Source organism: Miniopterus natalensis, chromosome 1, assembly GCF_054644295.1.
Source record: "Miniopterus natalensis isolate mMinNat1 chromosome 1, mMinNat1.hap1, whole genome shotgun sequence".
Taxonomy (NCBI): Eukaryota; Metazoa; Chordata; class Mammalia; order Chiroptera; family Miniopteridae; genus Miniopterus; species Miniopterus natalensis.
Genome location: NC_142081.1, coordinates 60,453,200 through 60,476,482, shown reverse-complemented (window position 1 = coordinate 60,476,482; position 23,283 = coordinate 60,453,200). Strand labels below are relative to the sequence as shown.

The 23,283-nt window shown below is 40.4% G+C and overlaps 1 protein-coding gene and 1 pseudogene across 1 annotated transcript in view; both read right to left on the bottom strand.

Moving 5' to 3' along the window:
- Nucleotides 1–23,283, bottom strand: part of FSIP1 (fibrous sheath interacting protein 1) — a 146,522-nt gene that overhangs the window by 99,543 nt on the left and 23,696 nt on the right. The window contains exons 8-11 of the mRNA XM_087814872.1: nucleotides 21,832–21,956; nucleotides 20,049–20,159; nucleotides 14,492–14,650; nucleotides 4,446–4,586 (exon numbers count right to left, since the gene is read on the bottom strand). Coding sequence (XP_087670998.1) covers nucleotides 4,446–4,586; nucleotides 14,492–14,650; nucleotides 20,049–20,159; nucleotides 21,832–21,956 — 536 coding nt within the window. The remainder of the gene's footprint in view (nucleotides 1–4,445; nucleotides 4,587–14,491; nucleotides 14,651–20,048; nucleotides 20,160–21,831; nucleotides 21,957–23,283) is intronic.
- On the bottom strand, nucleotides 16,808–17,285 carry LOC107543030 (U1 small nuclear ribonucleoprotein C pseudogene; annotated as a pseudogene).

Genomic DNA, 23,283 nt, shown 5'->3' with positions numbered 1-23,283 from the left:
CAGAGTCATATAAAAAGGGCATCGCGGTTCCCCTCCAAGACACTCCAGCTTCATCCTGATTCCTGCCTCCTCCCCATCCGTGCCACAGAAACAAGCTTGTGTAAATGCCACACTAGGGATGTTGAGCCTTGCTGACGGGCTCCTTCGAGACACAACTCGCCCGTGTGGCTGGCTACTTTGGTCAGCAAGGTGTTTGAAATTACTCAAGTTAATGTAAGTGCAGACACGAGTTATCTCATGAACGGTCAGCAACGTTCAGGCACAGAAACACGTGTATACTCGTGACGGGTCAATGGGTGTTAATAACAATAGCAGTACTAATAGCAAGCATTTATATAGCACTTAAAGTGTGCCAGACCTGTTTAAACCACTTTACATATGTTAACTAATTTAATCTTCAAACAGCCTATGAGGTAAGTGGTAATAATAACTATCCCCATTCTACAGATAAAGGAACTGAAGTACAGAGAGATCAAGAGACCTGACCAAGGTCACACAGCTGGTAAGTACAGAGCTGAGGTTCAAACCCAAGCAGTCTGGCTCCATTATCTGGCGCTTAAGCACGACATCCCATCTATAGAGCTTATATGCAGGACAGCCCAGGAGGTAATATAAAGCAGAATGAGGTTAGAAGACTGAGTAGACACAGGAGCTTTTAGAGCACCCAAAGCAATAGAGAGAGACTCTCTGAGACAGACCATCTCCACTGAGATAATTCTAACTTTCTTTCTTAATATTTGTCTGAAATCTGTCTCTTTATGGCCTGCCAATCGCCATGTTTTTTCCCTACACTATAAAAATAAAAGTAATACTTCAAATAATAGTCCTTTAAATCTCTTTGGGAAGTGATCACGTGTGATTTTTTTTTCTACCAAACCATCCCACCCCTTCTTCCCGACAACACACACACACACACACACACACACACACACACACTTTTCTTGGCCAAGCTAAATACACTCAGTCCCATCAACAATCCTTCATACGGCCTGGTGTTAAATCTCATCCAGATCCTTGTCACTCTACTATCCAAATATGACCCACTGTGCTTACCTCTCCCTGAATGTGTAGCACAGTGGCTACACTACATTGCTGACTCATACGGAGTGAATCCTAACCATTTGTTTCAATATGCTGCTTCTAGCTGCATGGCTCGTCCTTCCTCTACTTAGGCAGCTGGTGTTCGGGGCCCCTGCACGCCCGCTGAATCTCACACTACACTTGTGAGCCCCCACCTCACTTCGTCACGCCTACTTCCCCCAGCTCCTACCAGCTAGATCCCCTGATACCAGCAACACCACCGCCACCATCTTCAGACTAAATCAAATCCCACTTCCTCAGCCAATCTTAACCAAGGCGATGTGCATCCACAACCTCAGCCCACCCTCTGAAACATTGAATTAAGTCACTTTTCTAGCCTTTACTGACAAATCAAGCTTGGGATCCATGTGACTCCAGGAGTACCCGCCCCAGGACTCCTGCATTGCCCCTCAGCTCACTCTTCCCCTCTTCCACCCCTAAGACTGAATATGGATTTGATCCTTAAATCATCAGTTCAATGGCCACAGATTACTTCTTTACCCAAATCAGTGATTTAAAACAATGTCCTGTTGCAATAGAGAGAATAAAACAAAACTGTAAAATTAGCCATTTCCAGAAGCTATCATGCAGAAAACATTCTCTGGTCTATAGATAGCAGGATATAAGGATATATACATATACACACACACGCATACATACATATATACACACACACACACACACACATGAGAATCTCACATTCTTGTAAAAAGTGTTACTAAACTTCCAAAAGCAACTTTCAATAGAATATTTAAGCCAATTAATACTAAGTATTTAGGAAGCACACAAACTGAGTTTTAAGTACTATAAATAACATAATCTCTCACCAAAAATAAGTATTCCAAGAATCACAGGCAAAGGATAAGGCGATGTAGCCCTGCCCTGATTTCAAAGTAACAAACCAAGACTGAGTTATCCAAGGAAACAGAGCAGGGTACTGACAATTTTGAAACAAGGACTTGGGTCTCCAGATTCCCAACCCACAAAGTATCTAGAAGCTTGTGAGGCATGATGGGCTTTGCAGAGATTGAAGGAGACACAGTCTCTTCCCTCAAAAGTACACACACAGTACACAATATGATACTGTGAAACACTAAGCAATTAAAACATAAAGACAATATAGATCAACACTCATGTGCCTTTATCAACCAGATACCAATTTCTGAAAGTGTTGACTATAAAACACAACACTGTGAAATTATCACTTATAGGAGAGATTCCAAACATTTTTCCCATGAATATTACTGGTTATTAAAAACTTATCATACTTTAATTATCAAAAGAAATGTTAATCATTAAAAGAAAAGTAAATAGGTACCAGAAAGGCACTGGAGCACAGATGCTGAAAGCTAGTCATTTGGATCCTCTCTTCCACTTACCAGCTATATAACCTGGAGGAAGCTACTCGGCCTATCTCCCGGCCTCCATTCCCTCACCGGTAAAATGAAGACAGTGGTGTTTACCTCTAAGAGAGGCTGTGAAGATTAATGAATTGTACTTGGAACAGTGCCTGGCATATAGTAGGTGCACAATAATTGCTCTTCTCTACTTATATGTTATTTCCACTTAGTCAACAACCAACTCTTGATATTTATCATGTCTCTTTAAGTCTAGCCAACCTTCAGACGACACTGGAATAAAATATAAGATTCCTACAGGACCCAGGTTTTGAGTTGAAAATTAAATAATGATAGAGATGTGGTGGAAAAGAACAGATACATGTTCAGGGCACATGATAAATGAGCAGAAATCAGGAAAGCTGAGTTATAGAGAACACCAGGCTTTGCCTGCCTTGGTCGGCAGGTGTGGGGTAAGAAGTAACAACAATTTTCAAAACCAGCCAAACCACAAACGTTTTATATGCCACAGCAAGTCTGCAAAGCTCCACCACCAGCACAGTGCTGGCCAAACGCCCCTTGCTCTGCCAGCCATTCCTACTTCTGCCCCGTCCCCACAGCTACAGACGCAAGGAGAAAAAAAATCCCTCAGAAAATAAAAGAGGTCTCCCTGAAATATAATCCGCATTCAATTTCCCATAATGTAAATAGTGAGTTATAAAGAGAAGCGCAACGCATTTATTCCCTTCAGATCCGCTGCCTGGCTCCCAGGCCACCGGCTACCCTGCGGCTCCAGGCCGGGGCTGCTGTCGGTGGCTGGAAGCGGGAAGAGCAGCTCAGGGGACGTGGCCGTGCGGGGCGCAGAATCTCGGGCAGCACCGGCGCACACGCGTGGACAGCTCTGAGGAGATCAGAGTTTAACCCAAATCACTTACCTGGTGTCACTCCCACGGAGCAGCACATAAAACGGAATAATGAGAGAAGAAAGTGACGAGGTTGTAAGTGGCAAGACAGGAGGTGGCAACGCCAAGAGAAGGAGGACATAGTCAGGACAAAAATATTTTCAAAGAGCCATAAGGAACTATGGTAAGATATGGCAACAAATTAGACAGACTGATTAAAACTTAACGAGGCTCGAAGATCACCCAAGATAATAGGATTTCGCAGGAGACAGAAAGTAGGTACTGCTGGCGATTACGCCAAGACCAGCCCTGGGAGAGAGGATGTGGTAGAATCACAAGTTCAGCCTTGTCATGTTAACATCCTGTGAGTAGCTGGAAAAATCATAATATCATAGAGCATTTTTTAATAGGAGCTCACAATTTAGTTAAGAGCTTTCTCTCATCAGCAATATGTCTTTAAATGGCAAGTATTTAAAACATGAAATAGATTGAAGGATCTGGAATGGATTAAAAATAATGAGTAATGCCCTGGCCGATGCGCTCGGCTGAGTCGTCCCATGCACTCAGAGGTCCTGGGTTCGAGCCCCGGTCAGGGCATGTGCACGGGCTCCAGGTTCAATCCTCAGTAGGGGGTGGTGCGCAGGAGGCAACAGATCAACACTTCTCTCTCCCTCTCCCTTCCTCTCTCTCTAAAATCAATAAAAACATATTTTAAAAAAAGAAAAATAATAATGAGTAACAATATTTTATGAATTATGAACAAAAAGTGGGGAATATTTAAGTGATAAGTTCAGTATGTAAAGATAAATTTACTACCAAATTTTCCACACAAAAAATAAAAAGGACATTATGTCACTGGAAGACAGAATATTAGGCATATGGATCATTATTCTGACTTCAGGTAGTATTTCACAGATTTATTTGTCACATAAATTAAGTATAATACGCCTTTAAGTTCTATAAACCATGTTATCAGCTTTCATTCTAATTCTTACTGACAAATTCCCATGTCAGTTCAATAGACAGATTTAACACAAAAATAGCCATAAAACAATCAAAGGAAACTGGAACCTTCTTAAATACAATCATTGGTCACAATTAAACTTTAAATAACAAAAAGACTTACCACATTTTCCTTCAGCTTTCTCAGCTTTTCATCTATCTCTCTCAGCCGATTTTGCTGATCCCGTTGCTCTTTGGTGTTCCGAAGTGCCTTTTCCCCTGGAGTTATTTCCATATTTCTATCATCATCATTAAGGTCATGTTCCTAATTTTTAAAAAAAAATAAACATGCACAGGTTGAAAATGTACCGACATACAACGCTTTAAAGCAATTGAGCCTTAAAGTTGGCTTTGCTTCTCAAACAATATTCCTTCACTTAAAAATGATATTTATAATTCCCTAAACTCTTCCTATTTGAGAAAGGAAAGGTCCAACTGTGCATAAAGCAAAGATGGAAATAAACTCAAGCATATGGAAAGCAGGAAGTCAGAATGGAAAAAAGCAGTGGCCAGGGAGCAGTGACCTGGGCTCTGGTCCCTGCTCTGCACTTATCAGCTTGGGATCTTGGGCAAATGACAATTTCCATAGACTTCGAGCTCATCACATATAAATCATAAGGAAAAACCCTGCCCGTCCATGTTATGAGAGGCAGCTGTGTAGTAGCGAAAAGAGATCTAGACTTGGCAAAGTCAAGAATTTTGAATCCTGGCTCTCCCCGGTTTCCAAGGTGGACTTAGGGAAATCAGTAACCTCTCCGAGCCTCAGTTTCACCATCTGCAAAATAATAGTAATAATAATAATAATAATAATAATAATAATAATAATAATAATAATAATAATGGAGAAGAGGAGATGATGATGATCTAGCCTGAAAGTCCATGTAGAAATGCACCAAACCCTAGTACCTGACAAATGTGAGCTGAATGTGTCCTCTGAAAAGAGTAAGCATCATATAATGAAAGTATTTTATTATCAGCAATATTTGAGCTCAGAGAGCCATACTCTCCCAAAGTTAGTATTATTTCTAGTTATATTAAAGGGTATTTCTTGACAGTAAGTCAGTCCTATTTTTATAACTAAAGTTCCTATCCTCCCTCCCACAGATCTCTTACTCTGTGCTGCTATGTAGGTGACTGGCATAGATGTCATTTTTACAGTTACTCAAGCCAGAATCTCCTCACACTCTCAATCCTTACATACGTTTGGTCATCAAGAATGGTCACCGTTTACTTTCCAACACCTCTTTAATCAGGCCCTTCTCTCTTTCTCACTGTCTACTCCTCACTCACTTGAACCAGTAGTTTTCAAACTCCACTGTGCTGCAGACTCACCCACAGAGCCTTCGAAAATATTCAGAGGCCCAGCCTCCACCCCAGAGATTCTGATTCAATAGGTAAGGCCTGAGGAGTGACAACTTGAAGCACATCCACTTGAGAATTTGAGAACTATCAACTTGAGCTACTTCTTGAGCCTCTTAACGGGGCTCAGTGCCACCCATCTCCCCATTCACAAGGTGGACACAAAGGTGGAAACCTTTGGCAGAGAAGCCACAGAGCAAGGTGCAAAGTCATCGCCACTCCGTGACCGAGTCCTGCCTATCTCTTCAGTCTCATCTCCCAATACTTGCATCTTAGACCCAAAACCTCAGCAATATTCACTACTGCTAGTTCTCTACTCCATACCTCCTCCCTCCAACTCCTCACAGAGATTCCTACTCTTTTTGAGCCCAATACAAACATATATCTACTATAAAATACTCCCTGACATACCCAGGAAGGGCAACCATCCTCTCCAGCATTCCGCATCATTGTACTTACCACACCGTCACTGCCCAGCCAGAGACCTTGACTGCTCCCACTCCGAATCCCAACACAAACTCTAGTCCTGAAACTCTGTAAGCACTAGTGTCTGGTGATGGCCTGCTTCCTGGTTCCTACATGGCATCTTCTGGCTTTGTCCTCAGGGACAAAGGGGCAGGGGAGCTCTGCACGCCTTCTTTATAAAGCACAACAAATCCCATTCAAGAGGGCTTCACCTTCGTGGCTGAACACTTTTCAAAGGCCTCACCTCCAAATACTATCACACTGGGTATTATATTCCAACATATGAATTTGGAGGGGACACATTAGGTCTCACAACATAGTGATCTAAAAAAATATCCAAATTGGATTTCATTTTTAAATAAAATCAATTTTTTTAAAAGGACATTACTTTAACCATCTATAGCTATGATTTTTTTTAAATCTTTGGGTAGGCAAAGAAAAGACCAAAAAAAACTTTTAAATCAGACTTCATCAATATTTTTTAATTTTGCAAAGCCACCATTAATAGACAAGCCACAGACTGAGAGAAAAATATCATAATGCACAAGTCTGACAAAGGAGTTGAATCTAATATATATAAGGAATTCACGCAATTTAATAGTAAACAAGATAAATAATAAAAAGACAGTCCAGTTCTAAAACAACTTGAACAGATACTTCGTAAAAGAAGATATGTGAATGACAAATAAATGCATACATGAAAAAGTCTTCAACATCATAAGGCATCGGGGAAATGCAAATTAAAATCACAGCAGGGTATCACTACACAGCCACTAGCATGACCCAGATGAAAAAGTTTAACACCAAATGCTGGAGAGTAGTGGAACAAGTGGAACTCTCATATGCTAGTGGGAAGAATAAACAGTACTACCACTTCAGAAAACTGACAGTTTCTTAAAAAGTTAAACATTTGTCTATTCTATGACCCAGCAATTCCACTCCTGTGAATCTACCCAAGAGAAAGGCAAATGCATTGCTCGGTTTGTACACGAATGTTTGTAGCAACTTTACGCACATCCCAAGTGCCCATCAACATGAGGATGATAAACTGGTGAGTGCCTGATGCAAGCTGGGATGGTCACACTCTTTCTGCTTGACCTCTGTCTTGTGGTTAGGTTTAGTCAATGTGGGAGAGGAGTATTAAGAGATTGGAGGGCAGAATGAGAGAAAGCTTGGGGTATCTTCCCCTTCCCCTCGCTGCTCTGGCATTATGGTTTGGGCAGTGATGTATCCCTGAGGTGCCCATCAGGAAGGTTTTCTTAGGTTCAGCTGCATATTCAAGCTCAAAGACAGAGGCCACACTTGGAGTCAGTCTATTCAGAAGGATTTAGGACAGGAACACAGCAAGGCAGTCAGGTACCCCACTTGGATGGGAGTTTTTGCTGCAATTCACGTCACCGCAGTACAGGCACAAGGGGCAAAGAAGCTACCCTGGTTTAAAAGCTTTGTATCTCACAGGAGCATTATCTCTTGAAATAACTCTATAGGTACAGCATCCAAGGTGCCAGCAAGGGCATGCTCAGCCACAGGAATCAGTACACTTAGGGAAGCTCAAAGTATGGCTTCCCCATCAGGTCTTCATAATTCTCCCAGTCCAGGGGTCATTTTTAGCATAAGTGAAGTTGCCTCCTAACACTGTTGACATTCCAACTTTCATCAATTGCCAGGGAAATAATTAGGAAATTAACAGCAGCTCATATTCTCATGCTGAAGGGGAAGGGTTGGTTAATCCTTTGCCCACACCTTCTATGATTACAATTTTGGATGGCCGATTCTTCGACGGTGGCTCTAGACCTCCCTAAGCTCCGACATACTTTTCCTTACCCCACCCACTATTGCTAGTCCGTGGGTGTCCCAACACCCCTTACTGGCTCCGTTAAATCTCTAAATAGTTCCTTCATTTAATTATCTTCAAAATTCAAGCTGAGTATTTTTTATGTTTCTTACAAAGAACTATAACTGGAGTACTATGTTTGCTTATACGTATGTATGCATGTATGTATGTATGTGTGTGTGTGTGTATGTGTGTGTACTTGCAGAGAAAAAGACTAGAAGAAAATGTAACTTTATACTAAAAATCATGATTATTTTATCTTTTTTTCTTAGATGTTTTTGTATTTCCTGAGTTCCTTACATTAAGCATATATTCATTTCATAAGTAGAAAAAGTCATTTTTTATTTTTAAGAAAACAAATAAGGCTATTTTTGTTTTTCTCTAACAGTGTGACTCTCTGTATCCAAAAGGTATCGGCCTGAAGGTTAGGTTTTAGCCCCAGTTATACTGGTATGACCAGCTGTGTGCTTTTGAGCAACTTACTTTCTCTTTCTGGGTATCAATTTCTTCTGATAAAGTTTCTTCAAATTCATTTAGCTTATATGTCTGTAATCCTCCATAGTTAGACCTAAGAGCATGTAACATCTTTCCTCAGTCATGGTCTCTGTAGTGTAACCACATAGTTCCTATATTTCAAAGACAGCGTATGCTGCAAGCAGAGGCTAAGAGGAAGAAACAAAAGGCAGCCACCAATTCGGGCAAGAACTGCCCAGGGGCATATTAAAGAAGCTCTGTGATGCCAGGGGAGGTGCTGTTGACACATCAGCGTGCCAACTAGTACTGTCTGTTTTCATGATCATCAGGAAATACGTTGACTTCCTATGGTAGAAATATTTGAGCAGACTCTGACCATCCATATCTGTTCTGTGTTTCTGAGTCATATAGGAATGCTTTTATTCAGCAACGTTCAGTTTGGTAAAAGCTCTCGTGATATGCACAGAATATCTAAGAAGCCACAAGAAGAGAACTATCCCTGAGGTCAATAGATACTTGATGATTTGACTAATTGATTGCCAAGGGATTCTAAGTTCATCCTTAGAAAAATATCTATGGTGTTGACTGAGCCAACAGGGGTCTTTGAAGCTCAGTAAACTTATTACCAAAAGCCAAACACAGAGGAAATGACTCACATCTTCACATCTCCATAAGTTATCTGACATGCAAATAAGGCATGAGTTATGGCCCAGAAAAACACAAACCTTCCTAAATAAAGCCAGCTTCCCAGTGTTTTTAAACTAATGCTATGCTTTGCCACAGGCTACCGCAATTTCCTGTCATCAGATGGATCATTTGCCTGGCAGTGCAAAAAGTAGGGGGAAAATCTTTCAGCCAGATTGTTTTTATCATCTTGGAATATTGCCACAAAATGAAAGAAACGTTCACTACACAGGAGGCTTAACAACAACAACAAATATATATATATGTATATAAACTTCAAAGTAATCTATAAAACATAGGTGGCAAGAATCCCCCAGATTTAATTGGGAATGTTTGACAGGTTAACATTAGAGGCAAGAACCTCTGAAGTAACTTGCTGATTCATCAGTCCAAATTTCCATGCTCTTAAGAGTGGCACACTTCTATAATTTTTGAAAATGAACAGATGGTCAATAAGATTTCTGTGCTTGTGACTAGCATACATAAAGAATTCCCAGATTCCTGCCCTCAACCAGTGCATTAAGTAATTTGAAGTCCACTGGACTACATGGCCATTGTTGGAACTCTGCAAATCCCTGGATTCAACAATAAAACACCTTTCAGGATTACATGTCAAACGATGGTTTATGCTTCCTTAGTTTTAGCTACTGTTGAAACAGGAAGAGGCAAAAAACAGTTAGTTGTTGCTATCAGCAATAGTATGCTCTTGGCAAGAAGAGATAAACACAACTATAACTTTCCTCAATCAAATGTTTGTTGATATTTTGTTGGTCTTACCAAATTGTGTACAACTGAGTCAATATTTTAAGAACAAGAAAATAAATCAAATTAAGCAGGATCTTTATATTCAATTAATCTACTTGGTTTAAAAACAAAGAAATACCTCTTGTCAATGAGATCCATTTCTGAAGACCCTCTTCCAACCAGGGAAAAAAATCTTACCATGAACTGGAATTCTAGATTTAGGGGACTGATTGCATGAAAGATAAATAAATTACACTTCTTTACACGAGCCAAACTGAATAAATCTATTATTGAATCCAGTTGCTGAGGATTTAAGAAACTGAATGCTTACATAATTCCTATATCTTAGATATTTCTGGAGAAAACTAGAATCTAATACAGCTACAAATAAGAAATGCAGTAGAAAATTATGGAACCTCACTCAATTTTATGGTGGGATTTACAATAGCGGGAAGAACTAACTGATTTGTTGGAGAGTTAGGAGATGAATACAGAAAGGTATGCACAGTTAAACCACAGATCTTAAAAAAGCTCCTTCAATTAGTTCTCTTTTGCTATGATGAAATGAAAATAAAAAGCAGATGTAAAAACTGCAGCCACATGATATCATTCACATCACAGCAAGAGCAGTAATATGCCAGTCGTCCTCCTGAATGTGACCACATGCTTTGTTCTACACTAAGGAAATCAGATACGTAAAAGCCAAATGCTGCTTTTAAAATATTGCCATAAAGTTAAGAGCCAGGCCAGGGCATCTAGATGAGAACATTGTAATCAGCAAGCTCATAAGAAAAAGGTTTCCTCTCTGCCCCTTTCACAACAACAAACACTTTCTTAATCTGTGAGTCACACTCCTGGCATCTCTCAAATTATTATGACTCAGGTACTTTGTCATCCTAGGTTTAGGTGCCTACCAACTTGGCACCTTATAGCTGCACAGTCAGGTTAATCAGAAAGTCTGCATGTTTCAACTTGTTTGGGAAACCGTTTTTTAAAACAAAATTTTTAAACTTTCCAAAGGAATCTTTTAAATATCATGCCTTCATCAAAAAACCTTTTCTTTCTCAGTTCCCGTATTATGCTTTTTGTTTCATTATATGATCACTCCACAATCTGTTCTGTGTTTACATCCGATCCTCCAGTAACAAATCTGCTTTAAGGTCAGAGATGAAGCCACATACTAATCTGAATGCGTACCATCAACCACCACAGCATCTCCTATGAAATAAGCCGGCATTCAAAGATGTGTTGATGGCCTATGCAGGGGCTGGACAAGCAACAATAAATGCGTGCAGTAGGCCTCTGGGCCTGCAATACAATACGGAGCGGTGGGTGCTGGAACAGCTAGAGAGTTGTGCTCCATATAAAGCAGCAGTTGCTGCAGCGCTCAGTCCTGTAGTGGGCGGAGCGAGGATTCAGGCCTACTGTTGCCAGGTTTTCTAAGAGAAACTAAAAAGTTGGATTTTTATATGAGGTCACCCAATTTTTAAATGTTGGCTGGGAAAAAAGATTGCAAACCCTATGTGGGCTGAAGGAAACCCATCTGTGAGCCAGATTTGCCCTACAGGCGACCAGTTCTCAACCCCCTACTGTATAATGGCAGCCTTCTCCTGGGCCTCTGACCCCTTCTCCCTCATTCATAAGTTCCCCTTACTCCTCCTCTCTCTCACAGAAACAGACTTTCTTAATATTCCTTCTAGATGTGCTTTCTCTCTCCCCTCTGAACCACCACAGTACTTTGCTTATAGCTTCTATTGTGCTAACCTAGGTTGTCTTATACCTCAGTGATCTGTATAATCTGTGCTTCCCATAAGGAAATAAATTCCTTAAGTTGCTTATTATGACTAAAATAATATCATTGGTTGAATTCTGTGTCAGACACTGCTAAGCACTTCACATACATTTTTTTCTTTTAATATATCTTTGTTGATTTCAGAAAGAGGAAGGGAGAGGGAGAGGTAGAAACATCAATGAGTCATTCATTGATCGGCTGCCTCCTGCACGCCCCTTGCTGGGGACTGAGCCCAAAACCCAGGCATGTGCCCTGACCTGGAATTGAACCTCTAGCTCCTGGATCATGGTCGATGCTCAACCACTGAGCCACTTTACATATATTAACTCATCTACCCTTTTAAAAAATAGTAGTATTATTACTATTTTATAGATGAGATAACTGGAATTAGAAGTGTTTCTAATTAATTCCCAAGTCCTCAGAACTAGTAAGTGAAAGAGCCAGAAACTGAAGTGAGGCTTTTAACTCCACAGTTCTATATTTGCCTGACTTATCTTTAAGTGCCCTATAATTCCTTGCACACAGCAAGTATTTGATTAATATTTGTTGAATCAATTGCTGAAAACAGAAGTTTATATTTCACTTAAAAGACATTCTTTCTTAAGAAGCATGGAGAAAAATTACTAATCAGTTAATGGTTTGCAGAAGGGTTGAAAAATAAAAATATCGTGAACATTCACTATGAATATTTGTGGTTCAGCAACAGATTGGAGCCCATTCATCAACTGAATAGATACTCTGGGTTTATCCAAGATATTTTCAGAGTATTTATTCAAAAAGAATTCCAATCCAAAAATAATATCCGTAAAATAATGTGCCAAGTTAGCAGCTCTGGCTTGAAAATTCAATGTGCAATGCTGGTTTTAGTTAGAAATGAGGAAATGCCAAGAGGAAATTGAACAAAAGCTCAAAAAACACTCTTTATTTTGCATGCAAGAAGCATTCATCATTTCTTTTCAACAACTAGGATGTTATATTTGTTTCTCCATCCAACAGGAGTCCCAAAATGCAGTTTTCTCTCTTCCCTCTAATTAATGTTTCACATAAAAATATATAATCTCAGTATGGAACAACTAAGTAATATATTGGTTTCCCTTTTATTATTTTTAAATATTTTATCAGAACCATAAATGTGAATTCTGAAAATGTGATTTAGATGATGATGACAGAGTCTGACCATAGTCATGCTTTATGTAAAGTCCTAATGGCTAAACAAATCTCCAAATTCTCAGTTTCTCTTTCAAGAATAACATCTGACGCCATGAAAAGGACATTTTCTATCCTTAGGACCATTATTCAGCTTTGAGATTTCAGCTACCCCTGAACTCTAAAAACAGTAACAAATTTTTAAAAAATCAGCTGTAACACAAAAAGAACAAAGAATATCCCTGAACAATTTTATTCCCTTCTCTTTCTCTTGGCCTCCTCCTTTGGAGAAATGGCACCCAGTAACATAAATAAACTAGCAACGCAATTAGTGTCAATGTCCAGGGGTGCATTTGGGTGGGGACAGGGATTCCAATTCTCTGTTTTCCAAGAACTCTGATCGCAATCCAGAAATCGGCGGTTTCCACCGCCACCACTATTGCTGTGTAAAGGGCTCAGAAGCAGCATGTCTGGCCTTACACACATAACCTAAGGAAGCTGAGCTGGCTCCATGAAGGTTTGCCAGTGACCAAACTTTTTTGGAACATTTTAACACTGCTCTTTCCCCTGAGGTAGTTTCAACTTGCCCAAAGCCAAATCCCTAACCTTCAATTGATAGCTTGGAGAAAAGGTTCACCATAAAGCAGAATTACTACCTACAGGCTACTGATACTTAAATCTTTTTAAAAAACAAGAAAATCACATGCATCTAAGATCGTACACAAAATGATTTGGTGAGGTGTCCACAAAACTGGTAGAGGGTCAGTAAAAATAACAAGAGGCCAGCCATTTTCTCTTCAGGTGAAACTACTGCCCAGCCCCGAACTAGATGCCATGAAGTGCTGGAATACAGCGGGAAGAAAAAGAATTTCACTTTTCCAAAGTTGCTGCTCTTCTGTTTTTCTACATCTTCTACGAGCTTTGTAAAAGAATATTTTAGGGAGCTCTAGAGAGAGGAAACACTCATGTCAAAACCCTCATAGGAGAGCAGTCATCAACCTGGCGAGCTTCGCTGCTTGGTGTTAAAAGAATGTGTCAGAGTAAGGGACAGGCGGCTGCCGGCGCTCAGACCCACAGCTAGAGGAACGTACAGAAACACGGCTCTCAGGGGACCGAGTGCTAGAGCGATTTTCTTCCCTCCCCTCTCTCGTGATCATGATCAAGAATTAGCTTAGCCCGGCCGGGCGTGGCTCAGCGGTTGAGCATCAACTTAGGATCGAGGAGATCAAGGTTCGATTCCCAGTCAGGGCACATGCCGGGGCTGCGGGCTCGATCCCCAATGACTCTCTCATCATTGATGTTTCTGTTTGTCTGTCTCGCCCTCTCCTTTCCTCTCTCTGAAATCAATAAAGTTTTTTTTTTAAAGATATATTTTAAAAAATAACGATTTATTTTTTAAAAATTAGCTTAAATCATAAAGAAATAATAATATTAAAATAAAATTTCCTCAGTGACTCTATCCCAGCAAATTATCAACTGAAATAAAACTGAATAGCGAGAAGTCACCAAAGGAAAATACACACAGTTGTAGAAATTACTGTCCCTGCGGTTGTAATCATGGAATGAAAAGCAATTGCGAAGAAATCTCTTTAGTTAACAAGCAGACTGCCAAATGTGAACTCGCTGAGGCACACATAAACCTGAACCGTCCATGCACTCGAGTTTAATGTACCTGGTCAGTCTGATGTTCAAGACTTGGAGAAAAGCTGGACATTGTTGGGGAGGCTGCAGAGAGTTCTTGGAGTTTTGTGTCAATTTCGGCAAGCTGCTGATGCTGAGTGACTGCAAGTGTGTAGCCTTCCCCTGGAACCAGCCAGCCAGACTGATCGCCCTAGGAGGAAACAACAGTCACCAAATCATTCCCATGCCACATTTTTTCCAAAATATAATATAACTTTCAGACTGTTGACTTCGATCCTCAGGAGTTCACAAAAAAACAAATTTCAAACAGAAAACAAAAAGAAAATAAAACAAAAGCACAGAATGAGCACTGGCACAGTGAAAGAAAAAAAATTAAATAGTTTATGGTTTCATTATCTGCCAACTCTGTGCAAAGTATCTTCATAAATTGCACTTTGAGGGTTTTTGCCCTGTGGAATAAATCTCAGCCTCACAGTCTGGTTCTCATTGCATTCTCATGTCTCCACTTTGAAAAAGTGGTTGTGATATGTTGAACAGGGAGGAATCATTTTTACCCTAAAATGGCATGGTATTTTCAAAATTTGTCCTTGAAAAGTAACATAGGATCTATAAACTCAGTTGTTTGGATTTTATGAGCTTAATTGGTCATCTAACTCATTTAACTAACATTATAGTTTCGTAAATAGGTTAAGACCATTCATAATATTCACTCCGAAATCTCATACTGAGGGCCTACTCTGTGTGGCCTTACACTGGTGATTCAATATGAATCTCACAGGTTTCTGCCCTCAAGGAGTTCTCAGTCTCTTGGCAGCAAAGATTTTAACAAGCTGGTAAGCCCAGGGCTCCATGAGAATGGAGGGGGGGTTAACGACCCTCTGTTAGTTGGACAGGAAGGGACAAAGTGGGTGGAGAAGGCTTCCTGGCAGGAATAATCAAGCTTAACCACATCTTAATAAAAGAAACAACATGCACTTTAAAACTGGCGTGGGCGAAGGCAAGACTAGAGGCAGAAAACTCAGTCAGGAAGCAGAGGCCATAATCTAGAACTGAAGTGATGAGCACCTGAGCTAAGGAGTGTCCTGGGAGTGCAGAACATGAGGGCAGTTCCAGAGAAACGCAGGAAACACAATTTATAGAATCTGGAGATAATCTGATGGAAGAGTAAAGGGGGGAGGAAGGGTCAAGAATGAAAACTAAATTCCTGGTTTTATCAACTAGTGGGGTGGGGGTCATATTGACCAAACTAGGGAATACAGACGCAGTAGGTTTGAGAAGGAAAATTATTCTGTTTGGGACCTACTGACATCTGCACCAGGTATCCCTAACACAGGTTATGTTAGGTAGTTAAATATATGTCTGAAGTTCAAGAGAGAGAGACCTGGGCTGGAAATGAGCATTTTAGACTCACCCATATGTCTATAGTGGCTTGAGGCCCCGGACCGTGGGAATGGGTGAGGTCACACAGGGAAGCGTGTAGTATGGGGACGGAAGAATCATGAAGAACACTTTTAGAATAAAGGAGTAGGTGGAGGGCAAGGAAGCTTAGAATTTCAAACACTTTGGTTTTGTGACTTTTATACCAGGAATCAATCCCTAGGTGGTAACCAGAAGAAATACGTGTGAAAAACTATACAAAAGGACTTATATGTGTGTGTCCCTGGCCCCGGCATCCAATCTGCCTTCCTGCTCAGTGAAACCAAACACTGCATGAGTCTTGGTAGGAGACAGGTCCCCAGCAGACACTCCCTCTCCCTACCCACTGGCACCAAGAAGACAAGCAAATGGCCTGGATTCAGCCAATCACAAGCGAACACCATGGACCTTGACTTCTGAGGGAAAAAGAGAGATGCAGAGATGCAGGGAAAGCGGGAGGTGGTTAAAGGTGACAGCAGGGCAGTGAGTCCAGTGTTGGCAGCCATGAAGGTGGCAGCAGTGATGCCCAGCGGGAGTACCCAGCGCCTACGGTGCAGCTCCTAAGCAGCCTGCTTCTGAGGAGTCTCTGTGGCCTTGTTTCTGGCCACTTTGATATCGGCATGGTTTACAAACCTGGTTCTCCAAACTTCCCATTAAGTCTGTGAAGTACCCAAGTCTCCCAATAAATTCATTTTCTGTTTTTGTTTTTTTAACTAAAAGACTTGAAAATTTTATTTTCACATTTCACAATACAAATGAAAATTGCTTCTTTTTTTTTGTCCCACTACTCCCCTCCAAAACTATTCTCTCTTAGAAAGAGGGAGTGAGTTTTCCTTGTGCTGTTAGAAAACACCCAGAGTCACAGCACCATGAGCTCCTAGAGAAGTAAAACAATAATATAAAACTGACAGGAAGAGGCTCCCCTCTCTCCTTATCTGTCTGGTCAAGTCATTCCAGGCCAAGTGGGCACCATCATGGGATGGGCGGGAGGTCTCATCACTGGGGGCCCAGGCATCATGGGCAGGTGCCCTCCCATAGGCGGCCTCATTCCAGGAGCAGGTCTCACTGGCATCATCCCAGGAGGAGGAGGGCTCATCCTTGGCATCATGGGAGGGCCCCCCATATGGGGTGCTGGCATCATACCAGGGCGAGATGGACCTGGAAGACTGGGGGGAGAGGGAATCATTGCCCCTGCAGGCGGAGGAGCAGAGAATGGAGTAGGAGGTACCTGTCCTTGCTGAAAGGCTGCCATTGTTTTGTATCAGGCCCTGAGTGTGCTCCTCCTTGCTTTTCTGATAGTAGTCTTTCACATTGTCTTTGTGTTTCCTACCATTGCAGTGTGTCTTTCTCACAGATGGAGAGTCATGGATGAGGTATGTATTGTAGTAGTCACAATAAAACTTAGGCATGTTGCTCTGTAGGCCATTGATCACTCCCCAGTTTCTGTTTTTTTAACCAAAGTCCACCTCTGTTTCTTGCAACCCAGAACACTGACTAATATATTTTTTTGCCAAATTATTTATAATAAAGAATATAGGCAAAAAGCCTAAGTGTCTAAAAGTAATCAAAGAGTGAGTAGATTGTAGCATATCCATACAAGGATATGACATAGTAATAAATACTTTAAATACACTTGTAATTTGGCATATGAAAGTCACACATAGTTATTTTTAAAATAATATCACCTAGTTACTCACAAATAAGAAACTCTGGTTAATTTTTCCTAAATAAAAGTGATATAAATGACTTAAATGAGAAATAATAAAGAATCACACAAAATGTAAAATTATGAAACCACAATGACTAAATATTGGTTAATAAATTTTAAATTCTTGTCTGAATGGAATTCTTTTTTAATGACACTGGAGGTAAAAGAACATGTCAGGTTAAATTCAATAGAAATTTAAATGCATCATTCACTATGCAGTTACAGAAGGAAGTTATATGTAACGTGTAGTAGATGTTATCATGTTTTTCTGTCTGTCTAGCACCTTCTAGACACCCTTGCTGTGTAGGGGAAATCTGTAGCTTTTAGGAGCTTACCTCCCTAAGACAGAGCCCAGAAAATGCTTTTCACCACCCTCCCTTACAGCCAGGGCCCAGGTAGTCACCAAGGGTCCACAACCAGACTCACCCACTTGGTACTGATTTAGATGTCATTCAAGATCTGATCTATCTATGAGTCTGTCTCTACTGTATTTTGCTTGTTAGTTCATTTTGTTCATTACAAATAATTTCTCTTGAATTATTATGGTTTATTGTTTTTTTGAAAATTCCCCTTAAGAAATGATGGTGTGTAGATAATTCTTACTGTTACTTTAGCTTTCGTTTATAAGATAAACAAATCACCCCATGGATCCTAAAGCTAAAATATCTCGGGATTATGTGGGCATTCAGCAATCTGTCTTACCCATTCCAGGCCCCTGCTTCACAAAACACACTGGATGCTAGGAGGGGTGGCTGTCCTCTGGGTTGTCAGGGGAACTCCCTGGGCAATCTCGCCAGCCCCAAATGTAGCAACACCTTACTCCATTCCTAGGCACAGCCCCTGCTGAGCCTTCACCATTTTGGAAAAGATTATTTAGAGCTTAGAGTCTGTGTTGTTCTGTAGATTTGCTTTTGGTTTGGAGCAGAGATTGTGTTTGCCCACGTGAAATTTTTTTAATTGAAATTAGTTGTCATCATTTAAAAAAGGAATGTTTCCCATTTTAAAAAATCTGATTTTCTAGCTTCTTTTGACAAATTGGAGGACCCAGGCAGCCCTGGCTGGAATTTCTACACAGCAGCGGCCAGTTGATGCTGAGTGCGGGCTCCCAGGGACTGGCAAGCCCTCCCCCATGGGCCACAGGCACTGCTTGCACATGCACTGTGTTAGTACCTAGAACAAAATTACCCTCTGAACCCACATGTCTTCAGCTGGGTTCCCTAGATTCAGAACCTGTGACAGGGACTCTTGTTCAAGTGACTTATGGTGAGGGTGGGAGGGGGCGCGGAGCTAGAGAAGCAGGCTAGGCCTAGGCCAAGGCCGAGGAAACACCACCAAGCAAGGATGTGGTCTCAGCTGAAGATCAGCTGACCCCTGGGGAAGCTCTGGAAGACAAACAGCATCACACCTCTAATCTCACCTTGAGTGGGAGGGCGGGGTTAGGGAGGGGTGCTTTTCTCCCATTTAGCCCAGGACAATCCCCCAGGGAAGGGGGCAGCTGTGCACCCTTGGAGCAGAGCAGGGGGTGGGTACACAGACAGGTGCCAGGTAAAAGGGATCTGAGCAGGGTGTCCAGCAGCATCCACTACATCATGTCTCCATTAAACGTAGGGGAATAAAAACTAGATAATAGGGCTAAGAGCATTGGGGAACACAGAAGAAGATATTTCTTTGTAGAAGTAAAGAATATTGCTCTAAGTTTAGTATGCAAACAAGTGTAAATGCTGAGCCACTGCACCCCCCTTCTGACCTGCCAGGGTGGTATAAATACTGGCATTTGCACCCTGGATTACGTGCTGTTCTTAGACTGTCTGCCTGTGCTCCCGCCAGACTCGTCAGGGAACTGAATGCTGGGCAGGCACAGGACAGGGTCCCTTAGGATTACGGGAGACTACACGGAAATATCACGGAGCCAGTTCAGGGGTAATAAGAAATGCCCACAGGAAAGGGATGCAGGGAAACTACTATATGTCAGCAGCACTAAGCCCATGACATGTCAGGCAGCGGTTTTACTGGGATAGCCAGTGTGCAGTAACTCTTGTAATGACACAAAATAATCCTTTGGAAGTCAATAATGAATTGACTAAGAATAAATTTGAAAAGTTCAACAAAAAGAAACGTGTGAAACAGGATTTTCTAAAGTGAGAGAACATTATTTCATAATTTAAAAAACTATTGTGAATTTATACGAATAGGTCAATAACATGATAAAAATAAATATTAAGAAGTGTAGAGTGGCCCTGGCTGGGTAGCTCAGTTGGTTAGAGTGTCATCCTGATACACCAAGGTTGCAGGTTCGATCTCTGGTCAGGGCACATACAAGAAACAACCAATGAATGCATTAATAAGTGGAATAACAAAGCAATGTTTCTCTCTCTCTGTCTCTCTAAAATCAATAAATAAATTTTAAAACACACACACACACAAAAAGAAGCATAGAGGTCACTGACTATCAGAGTTTACATACCTCGGAACTGGACAACCCAGAATCTCTGTCATCTAAGTCCTTCAAAAGTTCCATCAGCCTCTTCTTCTCTCTGTCAACCAGAACCTCTAGTTTTCCTGAATTCTTGGCCAACTACAGAATGTATTAATAAAAAATATTAAAAACTCAAAGCAATTCATAGTTCAGGAAAATAAAAATGAAACGTGAGGTTACTACAGTACAGATATACAAAGGTAAAATTGGTAAGATTAGCCATTTTTCATTTGCTAGGTAATTTTATTTTATGTCAAGTTTTTGGTACAGGTCATTCTCCAAGCAAAGACATTTACACTATAAACAGGCCCTCCTGTTAACCATTTTAACAAACATTTTATTTAAAAAATAATATAGCCTGGCCGGGCGTGGCTCAGTGGTTAAGCATTGACCTAGGATCCAGGCGATCAGGGTTCGATTCCCGGTCAGGGCACATGCCCGGGTTGTGGGCTGCAGCCGATCAATGACTCTCTCATCATTGATGTTTCTATCTCTCTCCCTTCCTCTCTCTGAAATCAATAAAGATATATTTAAAAAATACAAATAAATAAATAATAATAATAATATAAAACATAAGCCATTTTCAAGCCTCTCTTTATATTATATCAATGCAAAGAATCTTCTTGCTATTTCCTATGTGACATATATCCACTAAGTGAAACTGCTTTTAAATGTCAAGAAAATCCTATCAGGAGTTTAAGTAAAGATTCAGTTACTGTTGTTAAAAGGGAAATCTATGGTGGAGCTGCTGTGTCAGCAAGAACTTAGATACGGGAAAAACACTATTGTTCTTGGAAAATTAAACAATAAATCAACATACAATGGGCCAGCACAAATTCACAGGTCAAGTTGGAAAAGGTTTCCTTCAGGTCACAGGAACGTGGAGCAAAGAAAACCTGAGGGTTCCAGAGTCCAGTCTGGCAGGGGCAGGGTGACCCATGAGCACTGGGTCAGACAGCTGCATGGAAATGACATAACCACTGTGGGGAAAAGGTCAGGCTTCCACTGTGAAAAATCACTTAACTCTCTGCTCTCGTTACTACTTCACGCTCACCAATGCAGTTTTCTAGTGACCTAACTGCCTCCGTGGTTTGTCATGAGCCTTCTGTCCACTACACGTACATTTCTTGCTGTAAATTAATGAATTAGCATTCTAGCCTATTACAAGAGCCTCTGTGCCCTTGGTTAGTCTGAGTCTGCTTTGAGAACAAACCAAGTCAGGCTGCAGACCTGTAAGACCAAGGTCAGGCCTTAGAAGCAGGGAGCTAATCAAGGCAAGTGACAAGGGACGGGCTGTCAGGAGGCTCAGCTGGGTGGGGCCAGGTAGGGATGGGAGGAGCAACCAGTGGGCCTCTCCAGCTGTGCTGGGAGCATTTTCCATTCAAATTTCTAATTGTACCAGCTATAAAATCAGTCTCATTACTTTAAAAAAACCAATGTTACTAATATGCAATTTAAAATCTGGGAAACATGTTCCAAAGCTCTCATCTAAATAAGTGTTTTTCAAATTGCAGGAACAAAATTCATCTCTGAGCAATGAAATAAGTGTATTGAGTTGCAGTAGCATTTTTAAAGGGGGTAGGATAGAATAAGATAAAATTGAATAGAAAATAGTGAAGTACTGGTTCATAAAACTTTTCTTTCAGTCATATACGCTGTTTAAATTACATATACATGGATCACGGTCAAAAAATATTTAAGGACACTAAACACAACTATTATCACAAGTCATTTAGTTCACATTCTGGCTTCTAAATTTCTAAATACATACCTCAATATTTCGCTTAATAAAATCCTGGCTGTGTTTACCCCTGAGCTCAATCTTTTCTGTATTTGAGAAAGGTCTCTTTTCTGCTTTGATCAGTGACTCATTTCTTTCCACATCACAGGTAAAATCTAATATTTTAAAAGTTCAAAATTTTTTCATAATTATAATTGTCCATTATGCTAAAATTTTACCTTAATCATATATAAAATATATAAGAAGTAAAACACATATAAAAGAACTATTAAGCCCCAGATTAAAAATCCTAATATAGAGAGTTTTATTCTTAAAAAGATAAATGTGCTCCATAACTTGCAAGTTCTTATAAAACTTCTGTCATTCATTATCATGTGGCAAACTGCTTGCTGTTGATTCCTTTGGAATCATGGGGAATATGAAAAGAACTGCAAGTAATACACGTGAAGGAGAAATCTCTGATGTTATGGGAATTTTTAAATATATTTTACTTTAGTCTTTATGTGAAATAGAACTTTCCTTAAAGATTAGATTCTTTATTAATTTTGCCATCACCCTCTCTGAACAATAAACTTTTTGTTCAAACCTGTCTTTTAAGCAAGGTCTGCATAAGTGTCCTGGATGGTCTACAGCCCATCTGCACAAACCCCTAGAGCCCATCCTAGTTTGTCAGTTTTCTCAACCTTTGAATGGAGGCTTAAGTCAACCTCTGAGTTGTTCAGACCCTGAGTGCTCAAAACAAGGGCAATAAAAATACCTGTGTTGCCCAGCCGGGCGTGGCTCAGCTGTTGAGCATCAACCTAGGATCCAGGAGATCAGGGTTTGATCCCCGGTCAGGGCACATGCCCGGGTTGTGGGCTCCATCAATGACTCTCTCATCATTGATGTTTCTGTCTCTCTCTCTCCCTCTCCTTTCCTCTCTCTGAAATCAATAAAGATATATTTAAAAAAAAAAAAAAAAAATACCTGTGCACTCTTATTCCCTTTATTAAATATCTTGTTTTCACTAAAGTCATATTTAAAGCATTTAAAACATCACGTGAACCCCTCACTAATCTTTAAAACTTTGCATAAAGGAGAGTCTTCTTAAATGACAAACAGAGTCCACCCTACAAAACAGGATAAACTGCCACATTAAAGTCCAAAAGGGAAAAACTCCAGACAAGGTTTATTTAAAAGCTATCCTTGTTTTATAAGAGAGTTTACCTCAATAAAAAGGATTAGGGTATTTGTAGCTAATTAACCAAGATTCAATACAAATTTAATAATTAAACAATAAATTTTGATAACAATAGCTGAAAAGAACCAGGAAAAGAGTAAGGTCTCTGGATTTAAATTCTTTTCAAGCAGAAATAAATTCGAGTAAAAAAAAAGTTGTAGTCAAATTTAAGTTACGAGTTTCTAGACAAATAAATCTGTGCTTTTTTATTTTCTAATCAATAGCATAGTTTTTTTAAATCAACTACCAATAGTTAAAGTAGG